General features: G+C 42.4%; 1 protein-coding gene across 2 annotated transcripts; it reads left to right on the plus strand.

Moving 5' to 3' along the window:
* The first annotated feature begins 702 nt into the window (after positions 1–702).
* EIF3L (eukaryotic translation initiation factor 3 subunit L) lies at positions 703–15901 on the plus strand. 2 transcript variants are annotated; one of them, XM_081211115.1, is made up of 13 exons: positions 703–855; positions 1701–1749; positions 3132–3342; positions 3989–4068; positions 5042–5103; positions 5281–5350; positions 5857–5930; positions 6045–6216; positions 7774–7928; positions 9144–9314; positions 12376–12873; positions 14271–14351; positions 15678–15901. In XM_081211115.1, exons 1-13 carry the CDS (start codon positions 826–828, stop codon positions 15714–15716), a joined length of 1692 nt encoding a protein of 563 aa, XP_081067241.1. In that variant the 5' UTR covers positions 703–825; the 3' UTR covers positions 15717–15901. The 2 variants fall into 2 exon arrangements, with proteins under 2 accessions (XP_081067241.1, XP_081067242.1); XM_081211116.1 differs by lacking the exons at positions 703–855; positions 1701–1749; positions 3989–4068 and having other exon boundaries at positions 3133–3342.
* The last annotated feature ends 280 nt before the right edge of the window (positions 15902–16181 follow it).

The following is a 16181-nucleotide window of genomic DNA, read 5'->3' on the forward strand; positions in this document are numbered from 1 at the left end:
AGGAATTGAGTAATCAGTATTTTAATGGGTGACAGACTATCAGGAAAGGCAATCAGATAACCTGGCAAACAGGAAAAACAGCATTCAAATTTCTGTTTTAACCACCTTTTCTGTGATGTAGGTATGTGGGGGGTGGTCTTGGGTTACACCCCTTCTGTGATGTATGGAGGGGTGGCCTTGAGCTCCAGGGCAGGGAATTTAAAATGTCTAAATAAGGCCTTGTGTGCCATTGTTCTGGGTTCCTCCTCCCTCCTGCGTATGGTGAGTTGCAACAGATCAATAAAGATCAGGCTTACTAGCTGCTTTGCTTCTCAATATTCTCTGGTTGGCCTCTTGTTTTTTCCTCCGACCGATGGAGAACCTACAAAGGACTCTATAAGGGCTCTTGTGTCCCCCATAAAGGAATAACTGCAGATTTTTTGTTTATTACATTTGATACCTTGTGAGAAACGAGATGTTTCTCACCAGGCTTCCTCGATCTGGCTGGTGGCCAGTGGGAATAGGATACCGCGCTAAATGCGCCTTTCGCTCTTTTCCAACAGCACTCTCCTCATTCTTTTAACCCCTCCCGTGCCAAATATGCGCCAGCGGGGCTCATCCTCAGTCGTCCTGCGCCACAACAACCCGCGTTAAACCGCGCTTAAAAGGAACCGCTTCTTGCGTTTCCGTTCCTCCCATAGCCAATATTCAGCGAACACCCGGAGTACTTCCGCCGACGGTCGGCACCGGAAGTAGCGCGGGTTGCTGACCGGAGCGCTTTCTTTGTCGCAACGCTCCTTCCCTGACGGTGTGCGTTCCTCTCGCCTTCCCTCCGAAAGCCTCGCCATGTCCTACCCGGCGGAGGATTACGAAGAGGTACCGGCCTCGCCTGCTCACTCCCCACCCGGGGTCTTGGTCGGCGGGTGGAAATAACTCGCCTGGCCGGTCTTGGGGGTGCGAGGGCAGCCCTGCTGGCCTTGGGAGGCGGCGAGGGCGGTTTTTGTCGGGCGGCCGAGCAGCCCAAGGAAGGCGAGGCCGTGTGTGTCGCGTTCTGGTTAGCTGGCAGTCCGCATCTGAGTAGGGAAAGGGCAAAGCATCTTATGGGTGTGTCGGGTGCAGGGCTGGATTTAGGTTTGATGAGGCCCCAGGCTACTGAAGGTAATGGGGCCCTTTATATGTCCGGCTGTCCTTTGTCAATAACAAATTGTCGCTGTTTTTTGTGTTGAATATACAGTGGTACCTCGGGTTACATATGCTTCAGGTTACATACGCTTCAGGTTACAGACTCCGCTAACCCAGAAATAGTGCTTCAGGTTAAGAACTTTGCTTCAGAATGAGAACAGAAATTGTACTCCGGTAGCGCGGCGGCGGCAGCAGGAGGCCCCATTAGCTAAAGTGGTGCTTCAGGTTAAGAACAGTTTCAGGTTAAATATGGACCTCCGGAACGAATTAAGTACTTAACCCAAGGTACCACTGTATGCTACATGGTAATTTATGGACCTAATAGGTCCATACACAACACAAAACACTGTTGCTGTATGTAGGTTTTATTTGATTTGATTTTATCTTATATTTTGGAAATGTACATCCAGGTTTTTTCCCTTTTTAAGTTTTTTGCGGCCCCCCGAGAGAGTGAGGCCCCAAGCTATAGCCTGTTTAGCTTATACATAAATCTGACACTGGTCAGGTGTGTTGATATTCTGGTCTCTCTCTGTTTTCAGGGCTCATATGATCCCTATACTTATCCAGGGGAGTATGATATGCACACAGGTGAGTTGTTTTGTTCTTATTTTATTTGTTAAAAATATGGTGGTCTGCTCTTCATCAGTACTGTTGCTAAATTGTAAGATCTTTTGGGGTTAACCTCCCCCCAAACTTTTTAGAATGTTTTTGTTACTCTCTCATCTCAGGCTATAGTACAACAACCAAAAGCTGGGATTTTTTTAAACACCAGGAAACACTAGGCTAGAAACAAATAAGCAGAGAAGGTTAACCCACCACCCACTCCTTTCTTAAAAATCTACAAATCCTGAGTAGACAGATGCATGTCTTCACTTGGTGCCAAAATGGAAATGTACTTGTAACAGGAGGGCAGTCCGCAAACAGGGTGCCGCTTTTGAAAAAAGTGTCCTTATGGAATGAGGCTCCCCTCTAGGCCTGGAGTACCAAGAAGACACATGGACCTTGCCCACTCCCAATACGTGCTGACAAAGTGGATGTGCTACACAAGATGTTTTCATGGTACATTAGGCCGGGACATTGTGGGATATGCACAGGCCAGAGCTGATATTTAATAAAAAAAGGGGTTGCTGTACAAAAGTTGCTAAGAGAATTTTACCAGCAGCAAGTGCTGCATCAGAATTCTACAACATTGTTTGGAATTTTCTGTTTTGGGCCACTATTAAAAGAACCAAACTTTTTTTTTTTTTTTGAATCTGACAACCCTTGAAGATTAGATAAGGTACTTTTCTGATTAAAATTTGTATTATCCCTGACAGAAATTGTAATCCATCATCTGGAGCACCATAAATTCCCCATACCTGAGGTTCTTGATGAGGGTCCTTCTTCCTGCTACTTTGCTACCCTCAATGTTGTCTCCTTCCATTAGTACTAATTAATAGGAAAATCTTGACAGAGCAAAGTAACTATTAAACTGTTACTGATTTTATATTCTTGTATTTTATTTGGTATGAGGGGGATTAACTTGAATTATATCTATTTACCAAATTTAATGTCTAAATTTGGTAAAGACCTAAATTTAGGTAAAGAGCTAAAACTTTTCTTTTTAGTAAACATGATGGTTATTTGTATTTCTTAGATTAAAACGATCTTGCTGTTCCTGGGTTCCAGTATTATTTTACGTAATGTGTATGGATGTTTGGAAATTAAGCATGTAAAGAAATTATGAAGGGAAGTGGGGTTCTAAGTGCCAAGTGCTTTTGAAGGCTGGAGTGCAAACTTTTTCCTATTAATCCACATCAAAAGTGGGGAAACTGTAGCCCTCCATGTGGTGTTGGACTCCAATTTCCATCCAGCTGGCATGACGATTGGCATAGATTATGGGACTTTGAGTTCAACAACATCTGGAATGCCACCTTGTTCTACATCTTCCTGTTCTGTTTTAATATTCTTTCATCTCTTCTGTCTCACAGGAGATCCAAAACAGGATCTTGCCTATGAAAGACAGTATGAGCAGCAAACCTATCAAGTGATTCCTGAGGTGATAAAAAACTTTATCCAGTACTTTCACAAGACTGTGTCTGACTTGATTGACCAGAAAGTGTATGAGCTTCAGGCCAGTCGTGTATCTAGTGATGTTATTGATCAGAAGGTTTATGAGATCCAAGACATCTATGAAAACAGGTAAGATTCAGTTTTCTCAGGGAAGTGTGAAGTTTGCAAATATAAATGTCTTGTGGTTTCATCGAGTCCCTCACATCAACACCTGTAAGAGAATGAATAATTCATGGGACAAAAATGCGCAGCGGTTGCCTTGTTTATAAATTCTGGGAAGTTAGCTGAGGTTTGTGTAGGAAGTTGGTTTATATTGTTGGTCCAATCATGCAACTAGCCTAGTTCTGTTTATTTTGGCAAAACATCTCAGGTAGTGGCTGTCCAAAATCTCTGGCAGGTTGTTTTCTAAGCCATAATACTGAGGATCTTTTTTAGCAGAGATGCTTGGGGTTGAACCTGGGGGTTTCTGTGCTGCAGAGCTATAGTCCTTACAGAAGAAGACTTTTATTCATTCCATTCTGAAGGGGGGTCCTTCAGGTCTCACCAACAGACATGTGTAAATGAAAAGTCTTGCTATTGCTGTCTATAGATGGTAGATTTCTTTCTCACAGCAAATCAGTAATCCATATTTACATATGCTTGATTAAAAACATTGGAAAAAGCAATGCAAGTTGCAGCAGCAATGACTTAATGACTATTGACCATGTTATGTCTTGGTTTCTATAGTACTAATGAGTGAGGCACTTGATTTACTAAACATTTCTGTGTGTTGCAGTTGGACCAAACTGACAGAAAGATTCTTTAAAAACACACCATGGCCGGAGGCAGAGGCTATTGCACCGCAGGTTGGAAATGGTAAGTATTTTCATTTCCCTTGGTCAGCTTAATAAGGAAAAGTAATGGGGAGCTTGCGGCCCTCCAGAACTGATGGAGCTCTAGAGGGCTGCAGGTTCTTATCACTTCCTTAAGGTAAAGACTCATTGTGGCCTTTGTCATACATTGGAACAGTTAACCTATTATTAAAAATAAGTAGAAATGGAACCATGACAGTTTGGGCATTTGCAGTGAGCGGAAGCAAGCTTTACTCTGTGCTGCATTTTCACCTGGGCCTCCACTTATGCTTGGAAATGCTTAGTTGTCTTTGACACCTGTGATACGGTTATTCTGTATTGTAATGGCCGATTGGCCGACAATTAATTCAACTGCATTAATTTAACTGAAAAAAGTTAGATTGGGAAGGTGGCAGGAAAAGAAACCAAAGGCATCTGCACTATGTAATCTAGATACTTACGACCACCATTGTGTTGGTTCTAAGAAACTTGTTTCTGCTTGGTCACAAAGGAGCCTTCAGATTATGTCTAGATCCTTTAATATTGCAGATTCCTACTTCTTTCATAAATGTCCGAGCGCAGAGAAGAGAGTTTTTAATTGATGGTAATTTTGAGAGAAACATTTTCCTCTCTTTTTCATCATACTTTATTTCCCCAAGCTTTATTCTGTTACGTTCCTACTGCACCTTTTCTGTCTTATTACTGCTGTTGATTGGAAAGGTTTATGCATCTAGATGTGGTTTTGATCTTGTTTGGTTGTTCTGTATCAGCCTTCACCAACTTGGAGTCCTTCAAATATTTTGGATTTTTGTTGTTGTTGTTACTATCGTTATCATTATTATCACCTTTTCCCCCAATGGGACCCTCCTGCCATCAGCCCCAGCCAGGTTGGTGAGCAGCGGGTTGGCAAAAGTTGTTTGAAATTGAATCAATTCTTTGGGTGAAAAAATAGGATGCAAATATTTTAAATAAGATAATATATCTATTTTTTCTTGAAGATGCTGTCTTCCTGATTTTGTACAAGGAGCTGTATTATAGACACATCTATGCTAAAGTCAGTGTAAGTACTGTGATGGAAGGTGAATTGACTTATTCAGTTGCTTATCCACCTTGAATCCCTGGGTTGTCTTGACTTGGGCTTATCATTAGCTGAGATGCTCAGCTAGTATTTGAAGCCCAGAAAATTAAACTCCTAAGCTATATACCATCTCAACTCTGATTCTTTTTTTAATTACAGGGTGGTCCATCTTTGGAACAAAGATTTGAGTCATATTACAACTACTGCAATCTATTCAACTATATTCTCAGTGAGTTCCTGGGATCTGTATATGTAACTTCTTTCTTTTATTGTGAAAGAGAAAACAAGGATAATTTATATGCCGGGGTGGGTTTAATCAACCTAGAATGCTATCCTACCCACGCACAAAACAATGTCAGTGGCTGTTTAGCTGAACTTTTCTGTCCAGCAGATCCTTTTATGTTTAATCCCCCTCACCCACTCACACATACTGAAAGCAATGGGGGCAATTAGCTATGTCACCTCAAGTCAGGTACAGCTAAGGACCTAAATTGGGCCCCTCTTGGGGGAACAGAGCAGCTGTGGATCCATAGCCAGCTCTGCTCCAACCCAGAATGCCCTGTTGTGAAGCACTATTCTTTCTACCACTTGTGGGAATACCACCAACAGTAGCTTTTCATCTGCCAAGCTCTCTGTGCATGCAGGTTGCTCCCTCCAGCAGACAACATCAAGGGGGTTTGATTGCTCTTTCAGTCTCTGAAGCGCTATAAATTCTTTGTGAATGTTCTTCTCTAGATGCAGATGGACCAGCTCCCCTGGAACTGCCCAACCAGTGGCTCTGGGATATCATAGATGAATTCATCTATCAGGTGCAGTAGCTTTAAGTTTGGGATTTGTGTTCTTTCTCTATGCACAAACTATTGGAGGTGAACATAAATAATGACCGAGTTTTCTCCAACATTGTTCTCTGTATTCCTTCACAGTTCCAGTCCTTCAGTCAGTACCGCTGCAAGACAGCCAAGAAGTCAGATGAAGAAATTGATTTCTTGCGTTCAAACCCCAAGATCTGGAATGTCCACAGCGTTCTCAATGTGCTGCATTCCCTGGTGGACAAATCCAACATCAATCGGCAACTAGAGGTCTACACTAGTGGAGGTAAGAAGGAATCAAAGGTGTATGTTAAAGAGAGAGAGAATAGAAGTGGTTCCAGGTTGTGGTGTGAAGGCACATGAAGAACCATGCATTCACCACAATGTGTTGGTTTCCATGATCAAGGAAAGGCAACATATAAATAGATTAAATAATAAAACAAAGCCTTATTCCCTGAGTTCCTGCCTGATTGGAAACCTGTATAGGCTGTAAGTTCTCTTGTATAAACTCACTTGTATAAAACCAGCTCTGTATGTGTGTAGTTTTCTACAAGTAACATAATTTGTTGTGGTTTTATCCTCCAATACCTTTATTAGTATTCTTTCTGCAGAATCCTATCACTGAGAGGCTTTGAGCTATAGCTCTCCTTATCTGTGTGATAGGTACAGTTTAATCCGCAAGCCTGTTAAGCTAATTCTATCCTGCTCACTTTATTTACATGAAGCTAAATAGTCTTAAATCTAATGCTTGGGTTTAGCCAGTGTGTAGATTAGCCAGGAAGGAAACTGCATTTTGAATATATTTGTTTTGTTTTGTAGGTCTTTTAATCAAACATGAGTCTTAGCAGTTTACATAATAGTATAAGATACTCATTTTTTAAAAAAACAAAAACAGCAGACTATAAATGATAAGATGAAAAACAAATATACATAAAACAATCAACAGTTCATAAAAACAATTTACTAGTGGTAAATTACTTCAGTTGGATTGGTAAACTGCATGCTTGAGATTGCATAATATGGATCATTTTCATTCCAATGCATTTATAATGCAGTTTTCATCAGGTTTACCCAGAAGTAAGTCTTGCTGAGTTCAGTGAGCTTACTGAGTGCCTAACCATGTCTTCTCAGAAGTAGTTGAATTTAATGGGGTTTACTTCCAAGTAAGTGGGGTTAGGGCGGCAGCCTTAGGTTGTAATTCAAGGTGGGGAAGCTGTGGCCCTCCAGATGCTGTGGGACTCTGGTTCTATCCACCCTTGTCTACATGGTCAGTGATCAAGGATGATGGGATTTTTAGTCCATCAACATCTGGAAGCCCACTGGTTTCCCACTCCTGACATTATGCTTTGCATACTTACTTGAAAGTAATCCCAATTGAAATCATTGGTTTTATTTCTGAATAAAAATAGATCAGGCTCTTTGTTCCTTACTCTTACATTTTTATATATGTTGAAACTGAATTTTTTTACTCCATTTGCGTATGCTGATGCTATAGTGACTGTAAGTACAAAACCAGAGGATGGTGCTTATTTCGGATAGATTAATGTGCACAATAGGGATGTTTGTTCAGACGGGAGGATCTGATTCTTCTAATGTCTCAGTGGAACTAGTAAATTCTCAAACTCCTGTAAGGGTTCTTAAAACACTTTCAGTTCTTGATCTAGCCTCTACTACCATAGATGAATCCAAATAAACTATTTCTGTATGGAAAGTTTGATCAAGCTGATTATAAAACAACATGTTGAAGGTTGCATTTGGTCTCTTCTCTCCTGTCCTGCTATAGAATGCCTAGTGGTACTTTCAAATTCCTATTAAATATGCAAAAACTATTTTCCTCCCCTAGGTGACCCTGAGAGTGTAGCTGGAGAATATGGCCGCCATTCTCTCTATAAGATGTTGGGCTATTTCAGTCTTGTGGGCTTGCTGCGCCTCCATTCACTCCTTGGAGATTACTATCAAGCCATCAAGGTTCTGGAGAACATTGAACTTAACAAGAAGGTAACGGAGCACAGGACTCAAATCCTGCCAGATGCTAGAGCATTAAAATAGAACATTCCTTTTCTCTTCTTGGGTGTTACACTCATTTTTGTTGTTGAGGAATCCTCTGGATTTCAAGGAGGTTTGTGCACCTAATGGTTTCTGAATGCTCTTCTCTCCTATGCTGTCATGTGTGTCAAATATAAATCTCTGCTGCCCCATTTAAGTGCTGTGTGTACAGCCATTTTGTGTAAATGGAGGGTACTGTGAAAAATCCTTCATTTTCAGTTCCATGCACAGTCAAAATTTTGGGGTTTGAGAATCCAGCTCTTCTGAAAAAACCCTTTTTTGCTCTCCAAATTCGAGGTGTATATTTGAAAATATGCAAAGAATCTCCTTCAAAGCATCTGTTTTGTCATTTTCTTTAATTCCCTGAATTAATATTCTGAAGTACCCAAATGCTAGGTGTCCTGTTATCTTGGTTGTTGTATCCTTTGCACCATGATGCTATTTCTGTACTTCTCCAATATCATTCAGAGGCCCAAGAGCATGTTTCTGAGAAGGCAAGCTACAAATATGACCTGCCCATTTCTCTATGTTGCCACTTCTGTTTTCCACATCAGGAATTACCTGCTCTCTCTCTAGTACCCTTTCCCGAATGCCATGTTTCTCTCTCATTCATATATATACAATCATCCTTGAGCATCTGGTTCTAAATAAAGCGTGCATGTTGTGTACACACAAACATGCTGGTCTCAATAAAAGCAGATAAATCTATCAAAGTGTTAATTGCATTGTCAGCCATTGTGACCAAGTACATTGAATTGAGAACACAACATGGGATCTTAGCACTGAGGAAGTGTCAAGTGTAAATGTTTGTACATCTGCAGGAACATAGGCACACCCCATTCCCCCTTTTCATGCTGAAAAATAAATAAATTGTAAATTTTGCTCAGGTTTGTTAGTAAATCAAATAAAATGTTACACCTATTAGAAAGGCAACAGTCATGCCCAGTGTAAAACTGGAATAAATAATATATTAAGCCCCAAGCCTGGTTTAAAAAGATAGCACGGAGCTGCACTGTTGTACCACTTCAGGACTACCACTGATCCCCTTTCTAACATAAAGAACTTGAGCAGAATTCCTCCACCATATCCTTTGGAAGAAAGCTGTCCTCAGTAGTGATTGAAAATTATTTTTTCCATGCATCTCACTTGAATCTTTTCCCTTCCCAGAGTATGTATTCACGTGTGCCAGAGTGCCAGGTCACGACCTATTATTACGTCGGCTTTGCATACCTCATGATGCGACGCTACCAAGATGCCATCCGTGTCTTTGCAAATATCCTCCTGTATATTCAGAGGACCAAGAGCATGTTCCAGAGGACAACCTACAAGTATGAGATGGTAAGGTGCCCTGAAGCCACATGGTAAACAGTTGCTTGTTCCTTCTGTTCTGAGCGCCTTTTCTTGATGCTTTTGATTATTTCCTCCCAGGCATAGACCAAATTTGTACACAATGCTAAACTATTATTTGTTTGAACTTCCATTTGTCCAATTAACCACAAGTTGTCTCACAAACAGGCAGACAAGTCATGACTTGTTTCTCTAAAGTATGGCTTGTTTTCCAGCTGCCCTTGACTTTTGTAGCATGGTAAGCTGGTGAGGTGGCGCCGGGTGGCACTGTGGTCTAAACCACAGAGCCTAGGGCTTGCTGATCAGAAGGTTGGCGGTTCAAATCCCCGCAACAGGGTGAGCTCCCGTTGCTCAGTCCCTGCTCCTGCCAACCTAGCAGTTCAAAAGCACGTCAATGTGCAAGTAGATAAACAGGTACTGCTCCTGCGGGAAGGTAAACGCGTTTCCGTGTGCTGCTCTGGTTCACCAGAAGCAACTTAGTCATGCTGGCCACATGACCCGGAAGCTGTCTGCAGACAAATGCTGGCTCCCTCGGCCAGTAAAGTGAGATGAGCTCTGCAACCCCAGTGTCGACCATCACTGGACTTAACAGTCAGGGGTCAGCAAACTTTTTCAGCAGGGGGCCAGTCCACTGTCCCTCAGACCTTGTGGGGGGCCAGACTATAATTTGAAGAAAAATATGAACAAATTCCTATGCCCCACAAGTAACCCAGAGATGCATTTTAAATAAAAGGACACATTCTATTCATGTAGAAACACCAGGCAGGCCCCACAAATAACCCAGAGATGCATTTTAAATAAAAGGGCACATTCTACTCATGTAAAAACATGCTGATTCCCAAACCATCCGCAGGCCGGATTTAGAAGGCGATTGGGCTGGATCCGGCCCCCGGGCCTTAGTTTGCCTACCCATGAACTAGGACTTTGCATCATGGTTTGTTGGCAGAAAATAAGCCTTGCTTAGTCTGCTGGGCTGGGTTTGCACGTTCAGACAACCATAGTTAGGCTAAATAAACTATGTCTTAGCGCTACGTGTAAAACAAACCATGCTCCTCTACGTCCAAAGTAATTTAATGCATTGTCTACCCAGAAGTAACTCCCATTGTATTTAATTGGACTACACCAAAATCACTGCTTTATTCTTTCTAGCCTTGTGTTCTAACCAGATTATCAAGTTTTCTCCCCCCCTTTTTAAAAAAAACACACCATTTTATATTACCTGCGGTTAAGCCTGATTTGGCCACAGACTTACTGGCCTTCCTGGGACCTGTATCTTCATCCAGAAGGCAACTGATTAAATTTTTCAGGAGCCAGTTTCTCCCTGGCTCCTTGCTGTCTGCCCCAAATACATCAAAATTAGTCTTCACCTTCAAGGCTTTCTTCTGCTAATCTGACCGTGTCTCTTGTTACATTGCTCACACACTTTCCCTTGCCATTAATACCAGCTGTGATGTTCTCTCTGTGTGTGTATCCACCCCCCCCACCCCTTCACTGTATTAATCCTACTTGCAATAGTAGGAGCCAATTTTGAAACAGCTTCATCATTGTGATCTGCCAAAATGACCTGCCAGAACTGTTGCTCTCTTTATTGAGTTTGTTCTCTGGATCCCTAAAACCAGTAAGTCAGTATAGGGTATCACGAATGATGAATCTTTGGGTGTAATTGCCCCACTCAGGCTTATTTGCAGTGTTTCAGTCAGCTAGCAATGTGTGAGTACAGTGGCCTTAAACCTCACTGCTTTACGCACACTCTTGCTGCTTCATTCTATAGTATTTTAGAAGATTTTATAGTACATGCAGGACTCACATCTTCTGCCAAACTCCTCCAGAATGCAGCTGATTAAATCTTTCAGGAGTCAGGGTGCAACTCAACACAGGGCATTCCACTTCTGGTTATTACCTGTCTCATTGTAGTGGGAAGAGTCTGTTTGGAATGCTATCATATCCGTAGGTACTCCAGGTTCTCTTTCCATAATAACCTGTACAAATTAAACTTGTTTACCAAAATTGCATGTATCTACTTTAAAGCTCAGTTCAGTAACATTTGTTTTGTGTGGGGAACTTAAGGGTGAGGAGGGAAGTAATAGAGAGTAAGAATAGGTGGGAAATAGCCGGAGGAAGCTTTCTTGACATCCTCCCCCCTCGGACAACATATTTCTAGGCTTCTCCCTGTGGGTTAGTAACATGCTTGTCTCTTATAATAATGCACCATTATATTTGCTTAGGTTCACATAGTAATACTTGTAGAAAATGTTTCATGTACATTATCTCAGTAATTTTTACAACAGCCCTGTAGATCAGTATCATTATTCCTGTTCTGCAGCTGGGAGGAAGAGACTCAAAAGATTGATTTATTACATTTCTATCCTGGGGAAGAGAGGAATAACAAATTTGCAAAATAATACACTTTATTCTGTGTATTTTATACTAGCAGCCTCATATCCAGCACTGCTCAGAAATTCTAAGAAACCAAAAAAATCAATGCAGTTTTGAAAGGTTCGGTCTGCCATATTGATTCAAAACTGCATCCAATTGTATCCAAACATAAATGCAAATGTGCACTTGGATCTTGGGAACAATCATGCAAAATTTAGTTTCTTAAAATATATGGCAGATAAGACATATTGAAAACATTTTAAAAACATTAATAACACCTAGAAATCTCTAAGCAGTGGCTTACCTAAGGCTACCAAGAGAGTATGATCCTAAAGCGCTCCTAATTGGCATTTCTGAAGTTGTCACTCTTCAGTTACCAGTGCAAGGGCACATAGGCCTTACTATGGAAATGCAGGGTAAGAGTGACTCCGTTGCCTGAATCCGTGTAGCAAAATGGCCAATGGCAGCTTCCAGTTTAATCCTGGCAGTTCAGGCTGTGTGCCTGTCTATTCTGTTTTGGTCTCCATGAAAGTTACCTGTCAACTCAAAGCAGAGGTGAGATTTGACTGGAGGCTTCTGTCACTCAGACTTTTGGCCACTGCGCTGCACGAGTCCTTACGTGGAAATTTGAAAATACAGAGTGGAGTGTTTCTATCGAGCTTTCTTTGTGTCGCAGATCAACAAACAAAACGAGCAGATGCATGCCCTGCTGGCCATTGCGCTCACCATGTACCCTATGCGCATCGACGAAAGCATCCACCTGCAGCTCCGTGAGAAATACGGGGACAAGATGCTGCGCATGCAGAAAGGCGACCCTCAGGTGTACGAAGAGCTCTTCAGCTACGCCTGCCCCAAATTCCTCTCCCCTGTGGTCCCCAACTATGACAACGTTCACCCCAACTACCACAAGGAGCCTTTCCTGCAGCAGCTGAAGGTCTTTGCCGATGAGGTCCAGCAGCAAGCCCAGCTTTCTACCATCCGCAGCTTCCTGAAGCTCTACACCACTATGCCGGTTGCCAAGCTAGCTGGCTTCCTGGACCTGACAGAGCAGGAGTTCCGTATCCAGTTGCTCGTCTTCAAGCACAAAATGAAGAACCTGGTCTGGACCAGCGGCATCTCTGCCCTGGATGGCGAGTTCCAGTCTGCTTCCGAGGTGGACTTCTACATTGACAAGGTCTGTCCATTCCCGCCTGTCTGTTCACCTCTCTCCATCCCTTACGAGAAGCTTTCCGGGTTGGTCAGATTGCATAGGTGACGGGGGGAAGGACCATAACTCGGTGGTAGAGCATCTGCCTTGCGTGCGAAAGGGCTCTTGTTCCATCTTGGGGGTCTCCAGGTAGGGCTGAGAAAAGCTCTTGTCTGAAAGCCTGGGTTCGCTGCCACTAAGAGTAGGCAAGACAGAGCTAGATGAACTAGTGGTCTAACTTGTTGGAAAGCAGCTTATTGCAGAGTTCCTAAAGCGCCCTTCTCCAGGCAGCCAGAGGTACCTGCTACAAATGAGCTCTTCACTGCAGAGTTCCTGGAATGGAAATGAGCTTTAAGCTGGGAAAGGCAGAGGTTAGAGGCTTTCCCAAGAATAGATGCATGCTTTTTAAAAATTCATAGTGCCACCTACCATAGGAGGTACTTTGTTTCCCAGTACCATCAGCGCCCCCCCCATTTCATTCTAAAAGGGACAAAGCTATGAATCTTGTCCCAAAGAGTTCCATTCACTCCCACCTTTAGAACTACCCTTACTCACCCAGTTTTCTCCATCAGTTTATCTGCTGCAAATACATCAGATTAAAGGCATATACATTAGTGATTATACACCAGGGATGGGAACCCTGTGGCTCTCCAGATGTTGTTCAACTTCCAGCTCCCATGAACATCTGGAGGGCTATATCCTGATACCTGATATACATCATCATCAAATCAATTCCCATTCTCATCTGCTTGGATGAAGTTGCATGTGTGTGTGTGTAATAATATATATATATATATATATATATATATATATATATATATATATATGCAGGTTTATATATATACGAAAGCAAATATATATATATGTGTGTGTGTGTGTGTGTGTGTGTGTGTGTGTGTGTGTGTGTGTGTGTGTTTCCTAGGGAGAGGGGTGAATACAAGGACAGTCTTCAACGGAGAAAGCATTGGTTGAAGCACCCTGTCTTACTACCTGACAGGCTCATCCTTTTCTTCTTTATAAGTATGGAGTAGTATTATGTTTATTTGTGGCATCATAAAACAGTCTGTAGGCAACTTGCAGAAAGTGGGGATATATAGAAACAAATCATTGATAGCCGCTTGGAATTAATAATGCATCAGCAAAATATGAACATCACAGTGTTTATGGACCAAGATAGCCAAGTATTCAGATTATTTCAAATGCCTGGGAAAAGATGTAGATCTTACCTGGCACCAAGAAGACGTTAATGTTGGCCTCACTCCTTCAGGAATGAAGGAGCCTATCTGAAAAAATATCCCTAGTTCCAGGCTAGAGTGAACTTCATACAGAGCTGTTGCCTGTTAGCACCCCTGAGCTGTTCCTTACTGTTGCCTATCTCCTGGCAGGACATGATCCACATCGCAGACACAAAGGTTGCTCGCCGCTATGGGGATTTCTTCATCCGCCAGATCCATAAGTTTGAAGAGGTAAGCTACTTGCTGAAAGAGCAGGCGAAATATACTATTGTTACCATTTGCAAAATTTGATGGGGTGACCTATCTGCATGCTTTCAGCAAGGGTTTGAGGAAGAGCTGTATCCGTGTGTCTCTCTCTCTGTGCAGGAGAGAGTGAAATCTAGACAGCATTGCTATGAATGCCAGAAATGTAAACGTAGATGGCAGCAGTGCCATCTATCTGTGAGTGGAAGGAGTTCTCCCAATGTCACCTACCCTCATCTGTCTCCTGCTGCTTGCAAGGGGGAACATAGTGTAGTTGTTCCAGCTCTACCACAGAGGGCGCTGCATCACCAGGAGTCCCACCCGAGGGAATGAATAATAATAATTTATAATAATTTATTATTATAAATTATTATTATTCATTCCCTCGGGTGGGACTCCTGGTGATGAAAGCTCTATGAAGGGGAAATAGCCATTGTGTTGTTTTGACTCACATGGAGAGTGCCACTTTGAGCTGGGTTAACCAAAAGCACTGAGCACAGCACCACAGATGGAAGAGTGCCCTTCTTGGTAACAGATGGGCATCATCTGCTGTACTGTGCATGACTTAAAGATGTAAGAATAAGGATAAATACAAGATTTGCAGGTGAGCAGTAAGTTAAGGGTTGAGTTTTTTAAGATTGCTAGGTTAGGGATTAGGGAAAGAACTGGGAATATGTAGCACAGAATGTCGGAGAGGTAGAGATAGTAGTAGAGTGGTATTCAGCATTCTAAAATGCAGTCCAAGAAAGCAAAAATACATTGAAGGAAGATTCTGGATACAGGTTTTATGCAGCCTACTTCAGTCTGGCTGGCTGCTTCCCAACTGCAAGAACATGGACAGGGCATGATTTTGTTTAAGACTGGGCATATGGGTAGGGGTGGGGAGCCTGTGGCCCTCCACATTTTTGGATTATAACTCTGATTATCCCTGTCTGTCGGCTTGGGCTGATGGGAATTAAAAGTCCAACAGCACTGGAGGGCCACAAGTTAGCTTAGGGGAGCCTTTTGCTGCCTGTTACTAAATACTAAATTACTCAATATCCTTGCAGTCCTTTGCAACTTACGCAGTTGTGCAAACTTCTATTTGATGTTCAACTCTTCTGTGTTCTGACCTCAAATCTTGGTAGGGTCTAAGTGGTTTAATTTCCCCCATGTCTGCACTTGGCATTCTTGCATGGTGCCCAAATCCTTGAGTGAAAAATGCATAATTCAGATAGTACCATGTGTGTGTGTGTGTGTGTGTGTGTGTGTGTGTGTGTGTTTTCTACCCTGCCCCCAAGAATTCCCTGGTAATTAGATGTCTGTCTCTTTCAGCTGAATCGCACTCTGAAAAAGATGGGCCAAAGACCTTGAAAGTCAACTTGAACTCGTCATCAACCGCCTGGTTCTTTCTGTAAAGTGGGCAAGCAGGGGGTGGGGAGAGAGAATGAGCTAAGAATTTTGGAATTTTCTGTAGGGCTCTGCAGTTTTTTCTTGGATAGCAGACAGCTGAGCTCATATAAAAGGACTAAGAAATCTAATTAAATGAGTGAAATATCTCTTGTGTCTCTGGAGTTCTAGTTCATTTGTCCCTTCAGGGGGAGGTGGCCAATTTCGTAGCTTCTTTTGATATCTTAACTAAGCCTGAGGAGAGCACCCACTTCCACTCTGTGAGAGGTGTGTTGGGATAGCTGACAGACAGAGCACACATGAGGACACTGAGACAGTCGTCCACTACTTTGAAAAGTGATCTGTAGATGCTGTCCTTTTTTCTTTTTCTTTTTTAAGAAACAACCTACAACGAAAAGCTTGCACCTGCCCTTTCCCCTGTTGCTTTGT

The sequence above is a fragment of the Podarcis bocagei genome (assembly GCF_964188305.1).
Source record: "Podarcis bocagei genome assembly, chromosome: 10".
Classification (NCBI taxonomy): domain Eukaryota; kingdom Metazoa; phylum Chordata; class Lepidosauria; order Squamata; family Lacertidae; genus Podarcis; species Podarcis bocagei.